The sequence below is a fragment of the Scyliorhinus canicula genome, chromosome 1 (genome assembly GCF_902713615.1).
Source record: "Scyliorhinus canicula chromosome 1, sScyCan1.1, whole genome shotgun sequence".
Classification (NCBI taxonomy): Eukaryota; Metazoa; Chordata; class Chondrichthyes; order Carcharhiniformes; family Scyliorhinidae; genus Scyliorhinus; species Scyliorhinus canicula.
The window spans coordinates 55,299,917-55,321,242 of record NC_052146.1 but is presented as its reverse complement, the minus strand read 5'-3'; the positions used below and the strand labels follow the sequence as shown (position 1 = coordinate 55,321,242).

General features: G+C 42.4%; 1 protein-coding gene across 1 annotated transcript in view; it reads left to right on the top strand.

The window, feature by feature from the left end:
* The window catches only part of LOC119962803 (mediator of RNA polymerase II transcription subunit 13-like), a 311,329-nt gene that overhangs the window by 184,591 nt on the left and 105,412 nt on the right, over positions 1-21,326 (top strand). Inside the window, exons 5-7 of the mRNA XM_038790899.1 lie at positions 14,350-14,495; positions 15,658-15,849; positions 18,594-18,779. Of these exons, the coding sequence (XP_038646827.1) occupies positions 14,350-14,495; positions 15,658-15,849; positions 18,594-18,779 (524 nt within the window). The remainder of the gene's footprint in view (positions 1-14,349; positions 14,496-15,657; positions 15,850-18,593; positions 18,780-21,326) is intronic.

Genomic DNA, 21,326 nt, shown 5'->3' with positions numbered 1-21,326 from the left:
CTGGTGAAATTGAGCTTGTGAAGAGTCCCCCAGCTTCTGGCCACCTGCACCCCCAGGTACCTGAAACTCTTCCCTGCCCTCTTAAACGGGAGCCTTCCAATTCCCTCCTCTTGGTCCCCCAGGTGCACCACAAACATCTCACTCTTGCCCAGATTCAGTTTATAGCGTGAAAAGGCCCCGAACTCAGCCAACAGCTCCATCACCCTCGGCATCCCTCCACCTGGGTCCGCCACATACAGTAACAGGTCATCTGCATACAACAACACCCGATGTTCCTCCCCACCCCGCATCAAACCCCTCCACCTTCCTGACTCCCTCAACGTCATTGCCAAAGGTTCGATTGCCAGTGCAAACAACAAGGGTGACCGGGGTCACCCCTGCCTGGTCCCTCGGTAGAGCCGGAAGTAATCCGACCTCCTCCCATTAGTAACTACACTCGCCATCGGGGCCTCATACAGTAGCCTCACCCACTTAATAAACCCTTCTCCAAATCCAAACCTCTCCAGCACCTCCCATAGGTACCCCCACTCCACTCTATCGAATGCCTTCTCCACATCCAGCGCCACCACTATCTCCGCCTCCCCCTCAATCGCCGGCATCATAATGACATTTAGCAACCTCCGTACATTCGTGTTCAGCTGCCTTCCCTTAACAAAACCTGTCTGGTCCTCGTGTATCACCCCTGGCACACAGTCCTCAATCCTGGTGGCCAGGATCTTTGCCAGCAACTCGGCGTCTACATTAAGGAGCGATATGGGCCTGTACGAACCACACTGCTGGGGGTCCTTATCCCTCTTTAGGATTAAGGAAATCAGATAGCCCGTCGAGAAACTCTCCATTCCCCTCCTCTCTACCGGTGGCTCCGACCAGTACAGTTCCACATAAAAGTCCTTGAAGAACTCATTCACCTCTGCCCCCTTCCGCACCACATTCCCACTCTTATCTCTCACTCCAGCAATTTCCCTAGCCGCATCCTGTGCCTTCCTCCACTGTGCCTCCGCCCTGCTGGTGGTTAAAAAATCAAACCTAGCTTGTAGGCTACGCCTCTACCCCAGCAATCCCTCCTCTGGTGCCTCCGCGTACCTCCTATCCACCTCCAGGAACTCCCCCACCAGTCTCTCCCTCTCCCTCCTCTCCGTCCTATCCCTGTGGGCCCGGATGGATATCAGCTCCCCCCGAATCACTGCCTTCAGGGCTTCCCAGACCATCCCCACCGGACCTCCCCCGTATCGTTAACCTCGAGGTACCCCTCAATACTTCCCCGGACCCTCCTGCACACCACCTCCTCCGCCAACAACCCCACATCCAGATGCCACAACGGGCGTTGGTCCCGTACCTCCCCCATCTCCAAATCCATCCAATGCGGAGCGTGGTCGGAGATTGCAATGGCCGAATACTCGGCCTCCTCCACCCTCGGAATCAATCCCCTGCTCACCACAAAAAAGTCTATTCTGGAATAAACCCTATGGACGTGGGAGAAAAAAGAATACTTGGGGCATACACAATACCACTTTCTCTCCCTGTAGCCTACCCCTCACCATAACAAACCTACCCCCCTTAACCCCTTATCCGCCACCACCTCAGATGCCTCAAACAACACCCTCTTCCCCACCAGAATCGCCACCCCCCGGTTCTTCGCATCCAACCCAGAGTGGAAAACCTGTCCTACCCACCCTTTCCCCAGATGGACCTGGTCCGCCACCTTCAGGTGGGTCTCCTGGAGCATCGCCACATCCGCCTTCAGCCCCTTCAAATGAGCAAATACCCTAGTCCGCTTAACCGGCCCGTTCAGTCCTCTCACATTCCAGGTGACCAACCGGATCAGAGGGCATCCCACCCCCCTACCCCGCCGACTAGCCATAGCCTGTCGACTGCCCGCCCCAGGCCAGCACACCCCGCCCGCCCCAGTCCCCACGGCGACAGCACCTCTCCTCTACCCCCCCCCCACCCCCCCCCCCCCCCCCCCCCCCCCCCCCCCGCCCACACCGGCTCCTTCCTGACCGTACCAGCAGCAACCCGGTATCCCCGATAAAAAATAAAAACCAGTAGAGGCCCCGCCCCCACCGCCAGCTCCACCCCTCCAGCCCCGCAACGCGGGAAACCAGAGGAAAGCCCGCGCTTTCACACTGCCTCACCCCACCCTACTGACGCAGCTCCCAAATACCAGCCCCATCCCATCCCCCAACCCCATATCGAATACAACAAACCCCCAACATCCCCCGCAAAATACAAACCTCAGACCATACCCCTCCTCTCTCCCCCCCCCCCCCCCCCCCCCCCCCCCCCCCCCCCCCCCCCGAAAACACAGCAAAACCCACATAAAGAAACCATGTCAAAATTACAAAAGTACAGAAAACACAACAAAAGCAAAAACCAGCAATATAACAATACAACCGACCCCGCAACCCCCAACCCCTAGTTCGAGTCCAGCTTCTCCTTCTGCACAAAGGCCCACGCCTCCTCTGGGGACTCAAAATAGTAGTGCCGATCCAGATAAGTTACCCACAGGCACGCAGGCTGCAACATCCCAAACTTTACGTGCTTCTTATGAAGCACCTCCTTCGTCCGGTTAAACCCGGCCCACCGCTTAGCCACCTCCGCACTCCAGTCCTGGTAGATCCGCACTACCGAATTCTCCCACTTGCTGCTCCTCACCTTCTTGGCCCAAGGATCTGGTACATTAACAAGCATAAAGATAGGTCCAGCGAGCCAGCAAATTTGTATCCAGTATTGCAGACGAGTAGTCAAAAGTATTTATAACTCACGGTGATAAACATTTGAAATAATTTGTCAAATAAAATATTAGTCAGAAGACATTAAACATCTTGCAACACAGTTTGATGCTAGTCAAAATGACATGGGAAAAAGGAGAGATACATTTTGATGGGCTCAATGGAACTTTTGTTATTTCTGCTCTGTGATGAGCATATTAAGATACGGCATTTCCTGCTCGTCACATTAGTCCTTTACGTATTTTGCCGTGATTGCACCATTGTTGAATTCTTCCACTGATGGCCACTTAAGGAGCTTCCTCATCTTTAAATAATTTACCAGGCACATGTCACTTTAGTGCACAGGATTGATTATTGATGGTACCACACATGAGGTTGATGTGCAATGTTCTGACCATATCCTATCTCATTGTGTGTGAACTGGAGAGCTATTTTCATCACTTTTAGATACACTAGCCAAGGCATGTGTCTGAGATATGCCCTTTTAGTAGTGAACTCCTGTAGGTTGGATGTTCATCTGCTTGCTAAAGATGTCTTGTTTAAGTTAATCGACATGCGAAAATCATCACATAGAATCTGCTACATTCATTTTTTATCAAATTAATATTGGAGATTTTCAGATTTATCTTAAACGAGGCAGGTACAGCGGAGGCGTAGGGAGGGAAACAAGCTTAAGATCTAGGTATCTGAAGGTAGGCGAATGGACTTGGTGTGAGTACTTGGTTGAGTAACACTGGCATAATCTTTTTTTCCATTACACTCCAGTGACCATTTCAGTGGGGCAATTATCAGGGATGAGAAATTTCTGCCAAATGGCAAATTTTGGACTTTTCAATTATGTGGAATTGCACCATTTGAAACCTTTTTCCAATATCTGCTGCCTCTCCAGAGTCTGTCTGTTTCATTTTTTTACATACATCATTGAGCACCGTTTTCCCCCCCGCTCATGCCTCATTCCTCCCATTGCCTCCACTGATTTGCTCCTAAAGAATCCCAGCAGTGATAACATTCAATGTCCCCAAGCCACGAGGTAATCCACGAGTGTTGGCTGTTGAGTGGATGCACAAGTGCTCTCCACGCTCTCGTATAGTTGATTCTTCAGTTGGGTTCCTATCTCATCGTAAAGGCAGAGAATAACTGGAAAGTCAGCGAACTGGTCAGATCAGGTGACTGTTAAACTTAGAACCCAAAAATTAGCCCAGCTGCATTCAGCTCATACTTTTGAAAATCATGGTGCATCAGATAATGTTCAAATGTTTGCCGGTCCAATGACTCCAGTATACAGTAGCTAATGTGGACTAGCCACATTAATACTGTGGCTACCAGGGCAGGTCAAAGGCTAGGAATCCTACGGTGAGTAACTCCCCATCCCCTCCAAAAAAGCCTGTCCACCATCTAGAAGGCACAAATCGTGAGTGTAATGGAATACTCTCCACTTGCCTGGATGAGTGCAGCTCCAACAACACTGAAGAAGCTCAACATACCAGGACAAAGCAGCCCACTTGATAGCTCCCCCTTCCACAAACATTCAAACCCTTCACGACTGATGAATAGTGACAGCCGTGTGCACCATCTACAAGATGCACTCCAGTAACTCGCCAAGGTTCCATAGACAACACCTTCCAAACCCACGACCACTACCATCTAGAAGAACAAGAGCAGCGAATATCTGGGAATCCCATCACTTGGAGGTTCCCCTCCAAGTCACTCACCACCCTGACTTGGAAATATATTGCTGCTCCTTCACTGTCACTGGGAGAACATCCTGGAACTTCCTCCTGAGCAACACAGTGGTTGTAACTACACCTCAGGGACTGCAGTGGTTCAAGAAGGCAACTCACCACCACCTTTCTGAAGGGCAACTAGGAATGAGCAATATATGCTGCCCTAACCAGCGACATCCACATCCGGTAAAATAATTTTAAAAAAGGAAAACAACTCTAATAATAACTCACTAGCGACTGCAGAAGTAATTCAATGGTTTATGATGAATGTAAGACATTGATATGTATATCATGTTTTATATTTGTGGCAATAATTTTATTAAAAATCCTGGTTTAAAATACATAAAGGCCAAGGCATATTAGTCCCAGATGACCCTAGGCTGCTTTTCTTTTTGAGAAGGAGAGCTGACTGGTGGTTTTAACCTGAGGATCATCACACCTCCGGCGAGGGGCAAGGTTGAGAAGGTAGGCCTTTTTGAGTAGCCTCAGCCGGTTTGGAATTGAACCAACGCTGCTGGCCTCACTCTGCATTACAAACCAGCTGTCTAGTCAACTGAGCTAAACCGGCCTCCAAATGTAGTTCACAATACATGAAGTATGTCTGCTGAAGCTGTAATTAAGGTGTTGTAAAAGTGTGAGATAATCATTCATTCCAACCACTTGTTACAGGTAAAGTTCCATTATTTATATTTTGGACAGTTTCCTGGAGTGTAGATGATTTGATGGATTGTATTTAATCCTAGATTTTTATAATATGAATGAGTACCCAATTCTTTTTTTTCCAATCAAGGGGTAATTTTTAGCGTGGCCAGTCCACCGAGCCTGCTGGGTTGTGGGGGTGAAATCCAAACATGGGGAGAATGGGTAAACTCTACACAGACAGTGACCCGGGCTGGCATCGAACTCTGATCCTCAGCGTCATGAGGTAGCAGTGCGAACCACTGTGCCGCCCTTCCTATTTAGCCCTGGATAACGAGGTCATGGAATTTCGTGGGATACCCTTGATGTAATTAATGGGAGGCGCCAGATTGGTTCATAGTTTTGCAGTCTGCTTTCAGATTTTTAAGTTGAATAACAGTTTGCCATAGGATTTGAGTCTGATAAGACAGGTGTACTGGATTTGCTCTTGAAAGTGTGCCTCTCTCTCTCTTTCTCTCTAAAAATATCTACACAGACGAGCAAGTGACCTGTTTTGTCAACTTCATATAAGTGGCATTTGAACCGTTGGGTTACTTAATTGGAATTGGATAGTAAGGGTTTTTCCTTTTTAAACAAGAACAGTTTAACTGATAATTGTTATGCCATTTCTTTGACCAGTATTTGGAGCGGACCACCCAGTTACTTGTTTGTAGAATGTGGTGAGATATAAATATTTCCTATGCTTTTTCTAAGTTCTCTTTTAACCTGAAGTTGTTCATACAATACTTTGTGCTGTGTGCGATAATGTGTACATGCTGAGGTTCCTTTGATGATTTATACTAATGCACTGGTCTACAGTCTTGATAGTAGAAGGTTAAGCAAAGGAAAATCTAATGTTCTACCCACTTGAAGTCTAATAATGCCACCTATTTGAAGTAGCCTGGAACCAAATACGTTCTATACAGGTCTTAAAAAGTGGTATCATCAGACTTTTTTAGGTTCAGCCCCTCTTATCCCTGAATTATATCTCGGAGACTTATTTGATCGTAAATGCATGATTGGGGGAGGCGCGATGGCCGTGGGAAGGTGTTTGTCTCGTAAATGCATGATTGGCATCCAGGAATGTTACCTGGATATTGAATCTATGAATGGATGAAAAGTTTGTTTAAGCTTTTTCATTACTCACCATAGTTATTCCTAGGTGAGTAGAATAAACTTCAAGCCAAGTCGCAGTTTTATTTTTGGATGTATATCAATGTCGACTTTAATCATAATGTGACTAATCCTGCAATAGAATACTTAATATACACAATTCATGTGCATTAGGTAGCTACTTGGCATAATGATAACTCGCAAGTATAAGCTTGCAATCAAATGTGATCAACAGTGAAAACAACCTGCGCTTGTGTAACACCTTCAGCCGCGAAAAAAAACAGTACTAAGGTGTTTCAGAGGGCACAAGGGAAAATAAGGTGCTAAAAGTACCAAATGCTTAATTGGAAAAAAGATAAAGGAAGTTGAAGGAACAGCCACCATTGGTGATGTTAAAGGAACAGATGGCATTGGATTGCATTGGATTTGTTTATGGTCACGAGAGCCGAGGTACAGTGAGAAGTATTGTTCTACATGCAGCTCAAACAAATCATTTAGTACATGAAAAGAAAATACGTAATAGGCCAACACAAGGTACACAATGTAAATACATAGACACTGGCATCGGGTGAAGCATACAGGAGTGTAGTAACAATCTGTTCAGTCCATAAGAGGGTCATTTAGGAGTACATAGAACATAGAACAGTACAGCACAGAACAGGCCCTTCGGCCCTCAATGTTGTGCCGAGCCATGATCACCCTACTCAAACCCACGTATCCACCCTATACCCGTAACCCAACAACCCCCCCCCCCCCCCCTTAACCTTACTTTTATTAGGACACTACGGGCAATTTAGCATGGCCAATCCACCTAATCCGCACATCTTTGGACTGTGGGAGGAAACCGGAGCACCCGGAGGAAACCCACGCACACAGGGGGAGGACGTGCAGACTCCACACAGACAGTGACCCAGCCGGGAATCGAACCTGGGACCCTGGAGCTGTGAAGCATTTATGCTAACCACCATGCTACCCTGCTGCCCCTAATGCTACCCTGCTGCCCCAAGTCTGGTAACAGTGGGGAAGAAGCTGTTTTTGAATCTGTTTGTACGTGTTCTCAGCCTTTTGTATCTCATGCCCGATGGAAGAAGTTGGAAGAGTGAGTAAACCGGGTGGGAAGGGTCTTTGATTATGCTGCCGGCTTTCCCAAGGCAGCGGGAGCTATAGATAGTCGGTGGATGGGAGGCGGGTTAATGTGATGGACTGGCCGATGTTCACGACTCTCTGAAGATTCTTGCGGTCAATTTAAGGAGTGTTATAAACTGAAAAAGATTAGAGGATGCATAGTTTAGTTTACTGGGCTGGTAGGTGATGGATGTAGTTCAATGCCAAAAATATGAAATGATATTTTGGGAAGGAACAACGATAATCATAATTCTAAATTGAAAAACTTTGAAGTGGAGAAACGGCAAGTTAGGGCGCATACTATATTGAAGTTTCAAGATCGTTCTGTGTTGCTTATAATACAAGCAAAAGACAATTAACTCTGCTTTTTTCTATGTTGGCCTAGAGGGCTAGTAGAGACTTTTGCAAAAGTTTGTGATTAGTAATAAATGGGCATGAACTGGATGAGCAGTCGGAATCGCCAAATGTCATCCTCCTGTTTACCCTGCAGGTAACCATTGATGTAGAGATACATCGTTAGAAAGGAATTTGGGCAGTATCTGAAAAGGAAAAAAATCTAAGTATAAGGAGAGTAGCTTAAAGAGGAGAGCACCAATATGGGTTTGATGGGTTGTAATTTTTATGATTCTTAAGGAGTAATCAGTAAATACATCAAGGCAAGAAATATGAAATTAGCTATTAAATAATTTGCTCATTGGAATTAGTTGATTTAATTGGAAGTGAGCATAAACTGTAATAATAAATTGTGGGACATCTTGCCTTTTTACACAAAATTTGAAAAGCAGCAGATTTATTTTCAATATAGGAAAGGCTAGTTTCTGTGTAACGTTACCATCAGCATGCTGCAAATACATAGTGAACAGATGATGTTTAAATGCTCACTGTGTACAGGATACAAGTAATTGGTTACTTGAAGTGGTTAACACTGCTGCCTCATAGCGCCAGGGACCCCGATTCAATTCCAGCCTTGGGTGAATCTCTGTGTGGAGTTTGCACGTTCTCCCCGTGTCTGCGTGGGTTTTCTCCCACAGTCCAAAGATATGCAGGTGAGGTGGATTTAAGCATGGCCCATGCTTAAATTGCCCCTTAGTTTCCAGCAGCTATTGGTAAGGTGCAGGGTCTTTCGGAGGGTCGGTGCAGACTCGATGCGCCAAATGTCGTCTTCCTGCACTGATTCCATGATTCCAAGTGTGATGAGTTAAACCTCTTTCCATATTTCACGGCTTTGCGTTCTTTTTTCTATTGCTGCACACAAAACGTCTGACTTGTTTTCTATAGACTGACTCATACTCCAAAGGTTATTACTTTTACCTGTTTTAAACTCCAAAATATGAAAACTAATTTCAAGCCAGTCATAAATGAATTTGAGCATTTAGTTCTGAGGAATGGTACAGCCAATGTTCAGTTAAGATATTTTCCTTTTTCCACTTGCCTGGTGGCATGAAAATGATCAGGTTATGAAGAAAATAAAATTGAACTTTATCCATTTCAAATATTTTCTAAATCAATATGATCATGTGAATGTTTGTGTGAATTAAGTAGATTTTAAGAGATTGTAGAGAATTCTTCAATTGGACATTAACGAACAAACCACCTTGGCATTTATTAGATTTGTTTTGGAATTTTTAAACATAGTCAGTAATTTAAGAAAAGCAAAATGGTTTCATGTGAAATCAATATACCTCCCAGTTTCATTTCATTGCTTAATAAACCATTTGTGAAGCTTCTCACAGGATGCACACTAAAATATATTCAGCTCATGTTCACTGTTTTACTGTTCTTTGTTCTAGAGGGCATTTCAGGCTTTAAAGTAATTACCCGCCAGTCTTGGTGTTGGGAGACTGGACTATTACTTAGATTTGAGGCAGAGCTGTTTCGATTAGTGCAGTAGATTTTGCCTACGCATATTTTAAGATTTATTTGTTCCTCCTTGAAATGGATAAAATTACTGATTTCTGAAATTACAATTTACATATTTGGTCTCCGGTTTAGCTTAGATCAAAAAATGAAGAGTCATAGTCAGTACAACATCGTCATTTGGCCTATCAGAACTAAATAAGATTGGAGCTCAATATTAGTATTCTGTTAGGAACAATTTTCCAAGAATCAAACTCTTTATTTTCTGGTTCTTTTATTTGTTTTAGGGTTGGATGAACTGACTGTTGCCAAGTGAGATGAGAAAACCCAGAGCGATTAATTGAAATTCAGGACAATAGGGGTGAAAGTGTAAATGTACTTAGAAACCTAAATTGTAGGCAAAATTCTCTCAAGCACAGCAATTGTTTATCTAATGAAATAAAACAAGTGATACTGGATATACTCAGTAGGTTATGAAGCACTGTGGGGAGAGAAACAGAGTTAATGTTTCCGGTCAGTAACCTTTCATAACAATTGGAAAAAGTAAGGCGTGTTAACAGGTTTGAAGTAAGTACAGAGGAAGGGAAAGAACAAAAGCAAATGTCTGTGTTAGTGTGAAGGACAGAAGAGATTAAATGCCAAAGGATGGTGGAGCAAGATAAAGGGGAATTCTATTGCGAGTAAAGCACCAAAATCTTTTTTAGAGGAAGTAGAAATGGCAGTGCCAGCCGATTACCAACAGCTGCTGTGTGGGGGGAAAAAATGGAGCAATGGCAACTTTTCAGGTGCTTTTTTGAAAATTGAGAGCATGTTTGGAGCAAGTCTTTAGCAAGCACACATGGTGAAAGGTCATCATGCAGTTTTTGTGCAGACCATGATGAAATATCTTAAAGTATCCCCCACTTTGAAAATCATTTTAAAGTTGATCAAGAGGGAAAAGAAAAGCTGCTTAGTGAAATTATTGGAATAAATGTATAAATCAGTCGATTTCCATTCAAATGTACTAGTTTTGAAAATTAAATATAGGTGTAAGTGTTTAGAAGAACTTAGAACATTGTACTACAGATTCATGAATGTTGGAATGTGTTACATTTTCAAAATGCTTACTTTCTGATGTAATTAGAGACTGATGGGAGAACAATTGTAATACTGACCTGTCATTATGAAGTAATGGCAACAAAGCAGTTTTGCTAATGTGCGGTACACTAGAAATTAGTCCAGATATAGAGGAACCAAAAATTGTGGTTTTACTTAATTATTTTGAATCCGATTTTGAATTTGCATTGTGTTGCTATTTATATTGATCCAGAGCTGTGATTATCGACTCTGAAAGGCAAATAACTTCAGATGCATTTTGCTGAAAAAAGAGACATGCTAACAAAGCTTTTTGTCTTGCACTCATCAGGATAGCTCACAAAACCCAACAGTAACAGGGGAACAGCAATACACGAGAATAGAGTACAATGCTTCCACCCAATCAGCTTACTTGCCAACCAGATGGCACCCTCTTCCCAAGCAGTATACGTTGCTGTTTTCCCATTACTGTTGAAAAGCTCTTGCAAGCTATCCTGTTAAATGCAAGATGACAAGCTTTGACAGCATGTCTTTTTTTTCAGCAATGCTCAAGATTTTACCAAACAGCAGGTTTGAGTTTCATTAAGAAGTTTCACACTGCTGTAACTAACAATATACTGTCCATATAATACAATCTTTATGTATGGCGTTTTGTATAACATTACTTTAAAATTGAAGTGAAAGATGCACAATATGTTGAAATACAAATGCTTGGAAGCACTTTATAATAATTACTGTATCTAAATGGTCTTTAATGTGGTTTCAGTCCTCTTAGAGGAATACGTCTAAAGAATTTTGGACTGAATGTACCATAAATAGTTGAAACAGGGTTGCTTATTTCAATCATTTTTGAAATGGCAGGGGTTGGGGTAAAGTTTTGCATGAAATTAAGGAAATTCATTGTCTTCCTTCAACTTGTTTTTTTAAAATGAATTTAGAGTACCCAATTCATTTTTTCCAATTAAGGGGCAATTTAGCGTGGCCAATCCACCACCTATCCTGCACAGCTTTGGGTTGTGGGAATGAAACCCACGCAAACACGGGCTATTTGTGCAAACTCTACACTGACAGTGATCCGGGGCCGGAGTCGAACCTGGGATCTCGGCACTGTGAGGCTGCAGTGCTAACCACTGTGCCACTGTGCTGCCTTCCTTCACCCTTGTTGATTGGCTTCCAGAGAAATTCCTTAAAGGTTATGTCAATTTTTATTTTCATCCATTAAGTTGTACAGGCAAAAATGATATTGATTACTTTGGCCGCAAAGTCTTCAAGTTATGAAATGCAACTTTGCACTCCTACAGTACAGTTCTGAAATAAAATTGTTAATGGTTAGAATTTGTTTTGGGTGCTTCCAATTTAGGTTTATTATTCGCAAATCTAAATATATTGTGTTATTTTCAGCCCATGTTGGCATGGACAAAAAAAACAGTCACTTAAACAGACAAGAGTTACTTTGTAACAGACAAGACCTTTAATCCCAAATTCAGAGGACCGTACAAAATCTGTTGCTTGAACTGGACAAATTGGCATCTGTTCTAAACATTTAATGCAGTTATGCTGTTTGATTTTTTTTGCCAGATTTGATGAACAGGAGCTTTACAAACACAGACATTTGAGTTCCAGGCACAGCTGTAAAATATATTTGGAGATTTAAAACGATGTCTAAGTTGGCTGTTTTCGATAGTAAAACTTAGTTGAGTGCCAGAATCTGCTATTGGGCTCCATTTAACACCGCTTATCTTGATGCTCGAATTTTAAGTTTCTGTTCTCTTGAAAGTCATAATTTAACAAGTACATTTGTGCGTGGATTTAAAAACAAAATCCCAATATAGTATACTAGCTTTCTTTGCATGTTGCAGTTAATGCAGTTAACCCAGTTGCAGTTAAGGGCAGCACGATAGCATTGTGGATAGCACAATCGCTTCACAGCTCCAGGGTCCCAGGTTCGGTTCCGGCTTGGGTCACTGTCTGTGCGGAGTCTACACATCCTCCCCGTGTGTGCGTGGGTTTCCTCCGGGTGCTCCGGTTTCCTCCCACAGTCCAAAGATGTGCAGGTTAGGTGGATTGGCCATGATAAATTGCCCTTAGTGTCCAAAATTGCCCTTAGTGTTGGGTGGGGTTACTGGGTTATGGGAATAGGGTGGAGGTGTTAAACTTGGGTAGGGTGCTCTTTCCAGGAGCCGGTGCAGACTCGATGGGCCGAATGGCCTCCTTCTGCACTGTAAATTCTATGAAATGCTGCAGCTGATTTCCTGCAGCCCTCGAATAAATTGGATACAGTTCATAATGGATAAAACCCATGCACAAACCAGATCTTTTTAAGTGCATTATTGCATTTTTAAACTGCTGAAGGGCCACGTGGTAGTACATTACAGCTTCACAGCGCCAGGGTTCCAGGTTTAATTCCGACTTTGGGTGACTGTGGCCTTTGTACATTCTCCCCATGTCTGCGTTGAGTTTCCTCTGGGTGCTACGATTTCCTCCCACAGTCCAAAGATGTGCAGGTTCAGTGGATTGGCCATGCTGAATTGCCCCTTGGTATCCAAATTGATAGGATGGGGGGATGGACCTAAATAGCGATCTCTTTTAGAGGGTCGGTGCAGACTCGATGACCTAATTGGCCTCCTACACTTTAGGGATTCTACGATTTCATGAAATGTTTTTTTCCAAAAAGGGCAGGAGTTTGCATCAGGAACGGTTAGGCCCAGATTTTACAACACCATTAGATGTTCTTGCACCGGATGAACAATTTCTGTTCACAGAACTTCAAACATTGAATTGATTTGTCTGAATCTGCACTGCAAAAATTAGAAACTTTACTGACTTTGTTTAACATTGAACTTGAGTTTGAACTTGAGATAGAAATGATAAAAATTATGATATATCAGAGATCGTAAACTAAGTCACAAACAGTGTGATGTAGCATCATCACCCAAGTAGAATTAATGGATTACTGCTCATGGTGTCTCGGAGCAGTCATTAAAAATTAAATTATATCCGTTAGGTTGGATCCTGCTATGGGTTGGTTTCAACCTTACTAAAACTGGCGTTACAACAATTAGTTGGATTCAGTGTCAATGATTGGAACTTTGTTTATGATTTGCCATTTTTGAAGATAAGTTAATGTAATTAAATGAAAGTTAATGTATTACATGGAAAATAGAACATTTTCTACAAATAATCATAAGATGGGTGCAAATTACACTCTTGTGATCATCAATTGTGGTCTCCAATTTTTTATCATCCCTGTTGATTATTTAGAACATAGAACATAGAACAGTACAGCATAGAACAGGCCCTTCGGCCCTCGATGTTGTTTACTTCACAAAGGGTCTAGTGCTTATTTTTTGTGCTGAAGAAACGATGATTAATGATTGAAACATTTTAGAAATGTTCACAAAAAAAGCCCACTCACCTAATGGTGAACAAATTTTCGATTTTCCTGTTCTGTATTTGTTTTTGGATTTTAAGGCCAATTTCATCTGAATAAGAAAACACGAAACAGACCTGGATTTTTGCCCATAACTCATTCCTCTTTCTGGATCATAGACAATATTTATACCAATTGTGCATCATTCCCATCTCAATTACTGTTCTCGGAATACTGCACATTTTAAACCACATTTTTCACCACCTTCCCTCCCTTTCATGGTATTGGCTAGGAAACTGCCATGTTCCACCAATGTCCAGTGTTTCTTTTTCTATTTACCATTACAATATGTTTTGCGATTACCGTACCATGTGTTAAAGGGCAGGGCACTTAAAACTGAGATGTGGAGGAATTTCTTCACTCAGGAAGGTGGCGAATCTTTAGAATTCTTTACCCAGAGGGCTGTAGAAGCTCCTCATTGAGCATGTTCAAGACAGAATTCAATAGATTTTCTGGATATCATTAACATCAAGGGATACGGGAATAGTGCGGGAAAGTGGGCTCTGTGGGCTGGAAGTCCTACTCCTGCTCTTATATTCCTATGTTTTGTCTCCAAGGAGAAAAATGTTTTTGAACAGTGATAATTCATACAATCAACTTTTCTGATCTTTCACAGTGAGCACCTTTCCTGTTCCTTCACCTTCTTTCTGCACGGAGAGAGCAATGTCTGCACAAGTGTTGAAATTGCTCAACACCAACCTGTGTACCTTGTCAACGAAGAGCACATCAACATGGCACTCTTGTCAGCCACACCTTTCCAAGGTTAATTATTGAAATATTTTTTATAACCACTTAAGTCAAGTCCTGCGATCTGAAGTACTGTTTGTTGATGATGGTATTTTATAGAAACTTCCACTTTATTGTCAACCATTGTTGGGTTTTTGTTGGAATGATATAGAAACTTGAACTGATAACTCAACAGTTGCGTGTTTAATACTTTGCAAATGTCAGAAATCTTATTCATTAGAAGCATGCTTATTTCCCCCTTTTTAAAATTCAAAGCGATTAAAGTTAGGTAGAGTAGAAAACTTCTGAAATTTTAATAAGAAAGATAACATACATTTTATATTGCACTTAATTTGGAAAGATTTTCCTGAGCGCTTCAAAGTCTTTGTTTAAAGTTGAACATCAAGTCTAGAGATGATTGGAAGGGTGGCAAAAAACTTGCAATGCTGGTAGGTTTAAGGAGGGCCAGAAGGAAGAGCAGGCAGTGGAACATTTTGAGGAGGAAATTTCAGAGCTTGAAGCTGGGGGAAAGTTCACCAATAGGTTAACTTTGAACTGTCGAGAGACCAGGAACCAATGTTACAGGATAGGATGCAGCAATTGTTTTCCATAAGCTCGTGGTGTAAGTTGGCCAGTAGATGACTGAGGTGGCACAAGATTGGATGAATGCTTAAGAAATGTTGCTGAAGGAGTAACAGGTAGTCTTTGCAACGGAGCAGATTTTGGAGGCTAATTCAGGGTCGGGTAGGTTGTCGAGGTAGTGAATTGTCGAACTCTGCCTGAGATAGAGGCTGACAAGGATATGAGTTAAAGACATTTGTGTTTTGAAGGGTAAATGAAAATTAGTCCTGTGTAATGTTACATCTGCGGCGTGCTGGAAAAACACACGTACTTGGCGTTAGCCCTAAATCCAGATTTAATACAGGTAACTGCATGAAACCAATTGAGTGCTAGTTTTGAAAATCTGACTATTTTTGAAATGACTCCTAACGTACGCCATTGCATATCCAAATCTATCCATGTCAATTTTATTTGAAATTTTAAAATCTACATCTCTATTTTGAAAGCTCCAGTCTTTTGGGCCATTTTTAACGCTAGTTCATGATTCTTAGAAATGATTTGCTATGTTAGGCATCAACAACAAAACAATTATTGTACACTAGAAAGAAATTTCAAAATATAATTTATTTGTTTGCAGTCATCATTAGTCCATTTGGACTGAATGGCACGCTTACTGGCCAGACATACAAGATGTCTGATCCAGCTACAAGGAAATTAATTGAAGAGTGGCAATACTTCTATCCAATGGTATTGAAGAAGAAAGAAACAAAAGAGGAAGAAGAGATGGATTGTGATGATGACTTCCCTGTAGCAGTTGAGGTTATTGTAGGTGAGTGTGAAGTAGTATTTCTAAAACAGTGGTGTTAAAAGATAATTAACCATATGTATAATTAAGAGATTGTGGAACACCATTATCACATTTATTTGAGTGGTGTTCTAAGTTATAGGCATTATTGACCTACAACCATTTTTAGTTTTTAATCAGCATATTTTTATCTACAAAAGAAAATTCTGATTTTTAAAAAACATTTTTATTGGTATTTTCCAGTTTACACAGAGTAACAGCTCAAGCTGTGATGCACCTCCTAATGACATATAAAGTTGCTTATTATTTACAGAGATTTTTACATGTGTTCCCTTTGTCTGCCCCCCCCCCCCCCCCCCCCCCCCCCCCCCCCGCCCCTCCTCCTACTGACCTTTGCCCTGGGTGTCACATACTGGGTTCCCCTCCTTTCTGATGAGGTTTTTAATTGTTGTCCCTGTGTGGGGGGGGTCTTCCTGAACCCTTGCCCCCTTCCTTTTCTCCCCTTACATTCTGCAACTCCCTTGGGTTCTCTACTCCTCTTCTCCCTTTACTCTTACTCTGTGTGTGCTCTTACTTGTTTTCTTCCATCCCTCCTTCTCCTCTGCCCCCCCCCCCCCCCCCCCCCCCCAAACACCCCTTCCTCGTCGCTATTGGCCGTGAACAGGTCTTGGAACAGGCTGATGAATGGGCCCCATGCTTTGTGGAGGCCCTCATCTGACCCTCGGATGGTGTATTTAATCTTCTCCATGTGGAGAAATTCCGACCGGTCTGCCAGCCAGTCTGCAGCTGTGTTTGGGGCTGCTGATCACCAGCCGAGCAGGTTTCTCCGGCATGCGATTAAGGAAGCGAAAGCCAGGGCATGCGCCCTATTCCCCATATGTAGTTCTGGCTGGTCCGATACCCCGAAGACTGCCACTCTCGATACGGCTCCACCCTCACCCTCACAGCCTTGGACATTGCCTCGAAGTAGGCTGTCCAGAACCCAACGAGTGTCGGGCAGGCCCAGAACATGTGGACGTGGTTGGCCGGGCCTCTCTGGCACCATTCACATTTATTCCCCCACCTGTTCATTCTGGTTAGGTGAGTGGTTTAAAGTACCACTTTAAACTGCATGAGGCTTGGCCTCGCTCAGATGGAGGTGGACTTGGCCCTACTAGGTGCTTTGCTCCAGAGTCCCCAAACCACTTCTGCCCCCAGTTTGTCGCTCCATTTTCGTCTGGCTCCGTCCAGTGATATTCTTGCCCAAGCCAGTAAATGTTCCCAAATGTTCCCAAGCCCCCCCCTTACTGTCCGTGTTTATTAGTTCCTCAAGTAGTGTGTCTCTCGGGGCCCTGGGGTACCTTGCTGTCTCCTTGTAGAGAATGTGCCTGATGTCCTGTCCTGTCCTGTCCTCTCGGGGCCCTGGGGTACCTTGCTGTCTCCTTGTAGAGAATGTGCCTGATGTCCTGTCCTGTCGGTAGTTCCAGGTCTTCCGTCCAGGATAAAATTAGCAATGTGATTTTGTCTTGTAGTGATTACACAAATCTTGCATCTGCTTATGAATGTTGGGAAACCAAAGAGATTCACTAGTAAGTGGTGGCTAAATTCACAGATGAAGATACATTTTTGAGTATCGTTCTGTATTTAATCAGTCATTACTCAGAATGATTGACCTGTTTGATCTGATGTAATCTTTTCTTTGTCGCTTCTGTATTCACAAACAGCTTCTGCTTGTCTCCTTAGTTGTCACTGTTTTTAAGCATGATGTATGGAGGTGGTACTTGAAAACATGTTAGTAAAGGTGATAAAACCTCCAATACCGTGCATTTTGCCACGCTGATGACTTGGACTGGAAAAATTACCAATTGTTCTCGCTGGTATTTTATAATGTACAGTGCCACTCAGCTGTAGTATCCAATCTTTGGACATACTTCACCCATGAAAGGGCGGCATGTGGCACAGTGGTTAGCACTGCAACCTACGGCGCGGAGGACCCAGGTTCGAATCCCAGCCCTGGGTCACTCTCCGTGTGAAGTTTGCACATTCTCCCCAGTGTCTGCATGGGTTTCACCCCCACAGCCCAAAGATGTGCAGGTTAGGTACATTGGCCAGGCTAAATTGCTCCTTAACTGGAAAACAAAATAATTGGGTACTCTAAATTTAAAAAAAAATACTTCATACATGATAGATAAGAATGTCACTTACAGGTAGATCAAATATTTATGGAACTGGACTCTTATTTGGATAATTGTTTCAGAACTTGAAATAATCAGCTAATGTATATAACCTTTAATCTGAAGCACCTGATTTATTTTGAGAACTGGTAGTATCTTACCTTTTGGATAGAAGACACGGTAGCACAAGTGGATAGCACTGTGGCTTCACAGAGCCAGGGTCCCAGGTTCGATTCTCCACTGGGTCACTGTCTGTGTGGAGTCTGCACGTTCTCCCCGTGTCTGCATGGGTTTCCTCTGGGTGCTCCGGTGCCCTCCCACAGTCCAGGTTAAGTGGATTGGCCATGCTAAATTGCCCTTAGTGACCAAAAAGGTTAAGAGGGGGTATTGGGTTACAGGGATAGGGTAGAACTGAGGGCTTAAGTGGGTCGGTGCAGACTCGATGGGCCGAATGGCTTCCTTCTGTACTGTATGTTCTAAGAGGAAGACATTTAAAGAAAAAAAAAATCAAACTTGATATATTGGACTGTTATGATGAAGTTTTGTTGTGACCTCCTCGTGATTCGTTTTAGTGCGTCCGTGTGTTTTGAAAACATTGTTTTTGCATTTCTCTAGGTGGAGTAAGAATGGTATACCCGTCAGCTTTTGTGTTGATTCCTCAGGGAGATATCCCTGTAATTCCAAATGCTGCTAATGCAGGAGGCCATACAAATCCAACACAAGGACCAGGAAGTGTGAAAGACACCTTAAGTTGTGGATTGCCACTCACACCACCCACTTCACCTGAGCAGACCATAATAGGTATATTTCCCACAAGTTGTTAATGGAGGTTTATGATGTATCTAACTTTTATGATCTGTTCTGACCATTTTTAATTTGGAATACAATTACTGATAAATAAAATTTAACATTAACAATTGGATCAATAGATACATGTATTTTAAACATCTGTTGATTCTAAGATCAGGCTATCTAAAAAGTCTTGCTTCCAATTTCACTGGTTACCTTTAGTGACCAACACTTTTTTAAGATTCCTACCTGGAATGCTACTAAATGTGTTTTCATTTATTTTATCATTTTTCCACTACTCTCTTTACAATTTTTTATTCCATTCATATATGTACTATTTTTTCCCAATGTTATTGCCTGTTATCCTGCCCATTATATTATATTTTGAATGTCTGAACATATTCAATCTATAATTTTTTTCTCCATTTGAACCATGTTTACTGCAATTATAGGCCTTGCTCCAATAATGTGTTTTAATTATATGCTGCCCGAGAGAAATATGTCATTGCTGAGCTTGTTCTCCTTTGGACTAAAACCTGTGGGAAGGGAAGACAAGTATCTTTGGGCTTAAGTGGTGCAACGTTTCAACATATGCAGAACCCTGAGAGCAGACAATTCTTTCTTGCAAGCAGTTTGGAGTAGTAAACTTAGCCCTGGACAGTATTATAGCATTTGCGTTGATATGCGTAGCATCTAAATCATCATAATGGCTTTGTGTTTTCCTGTTGATAGCACCAATTAGTCTGGCATTTGGGAGGAGCAACCGATAGTTATCATGATACTGTTTGTCCATCAGTGATTCAATTTCAAAGCTGCTGGGTATCGTTTTGTCAGCTAAGCCATCCAATACCTACAAAGGCAAAATGTGAATGTAGCTACTGACTGATCTATGTTAGACAGTTGAGGTTTGCGCCAGTTGAGGCAGGCAATCTAAGTGAAGTAAAATTTGACTTTATGATACTGACTGCCCTAAATATCTAGTTAGTAAAGGTATCACCCCATGCTGCTCCAAAGAGTACAGAGCAGCAAGTATCCCAGTTTTATTTTATGACCCTTGCCTAAACTGTGTGAATAGTTAATGTTCTGCAATTGAACTCTTTGTTCCTGGCCCTGCTACGATGTTTGCAAGTATAGATATCGGCTAAAGGCAGTCTCTGACTTCATTGTGATGCCTAGAAACAATATAGTCACTTGAACAAATTACCGGAATTGATTCCAGTAATCAAAATGTACTTGAACATGATTAGCAACCTGACCAGCAAAGTGCTAAAAATTTGTGAAAATGGATGGCAGCTTATTCTTCAGGTGGCAAATGGAATTCTATAGATGAAGCAAATTATTTGTAGTAGATTTTTATAATCATTCATGTCAAATCAAAATTGTTGTGTTGAGCAGCAAATCACTCAACAGCAATATCTATAGAAATTAGCAACATGTGTTGGGGACATGGCAGCCTAATTGGATATTCTTGCTATACAAACGATTATACAATAAGGCCTATGATACTAGTTCTTCAGATGAGATGCAAATATTTTTAGTATATAAAGCACAGATGAATGTTATTTGAAGCATAAGAGACAAAATTTATTTGTAATAAATATAGGATATAAAATTTCGTACTCTTGTTACAACGCCATAATTCAGAATTCTGATCTAGTATAGTGTATAGAATACAAGAACAATGTTCAGATAGCTTGAATACATCAGCCATCAAGGGAGAACAGCTGTCTTAAACTGAGGCATTTTCACTTGCTAACATTTAAAAAAAACTCACCATGTGAATAGAGCAGTTTAACTGTAAGAGCAATCTAGAAGTGTAATGCTTGATGAACTGTGGTAAGACCAACTTTTCTTACAGTGGGATATATGCGAATATACTTAACACTGTTATGAGCTGAAGAGCTGAGCTTCCGTCAGGGGTATCCAGATTCTTGGCTGAACCAATTTCACCTTTGCAAGAAAGAATCTTTGCATCTACTGAAAGAAAAAAATTATAGAATGAGCAGGAGTAGGCCATTTGACCCTTCGAGCCTGCCCCACCATTCAATATGATCGTGGCTGATTCTTGATCTCAAACCATATTCCTGCTTTCTCCCCTTGATACCATTAAAATCTAAAGAAATATCCGAGGAAATTTATCTGATCCCTTCCACTCCTTGCCCAGAGCCACAGGCAACAACTATTAATGAAAAGCACACATCTCTGGAAAACTCGCTGACAGAAACGACTGACAAACCAATATCATAGACCATATTGCATCATTTTATGTCTGGCTAGGGCATCAGTTAATGGGTTCCTTTGAATAAAATAGATTTTTTTTTGTCTTCTTGCATCTATATGTCACTGATATAAAGTGATAAAATTTAAGCAGTTAACTGGTCATTGCCAGTTCTATGCAAATACAATTCCCTTTTACTTGAAATTCCAGCTATCTGCTATACTGTCATCTGGAGTGTACCCTATCACTGGCTTTTCAAGCAGGCCAGCAGCACGGTTCGATTCCCGTACCAGCCTCCCCGGACAGGTGCCGGAATGTGGCGACTAGGGGCTTTTCACAGT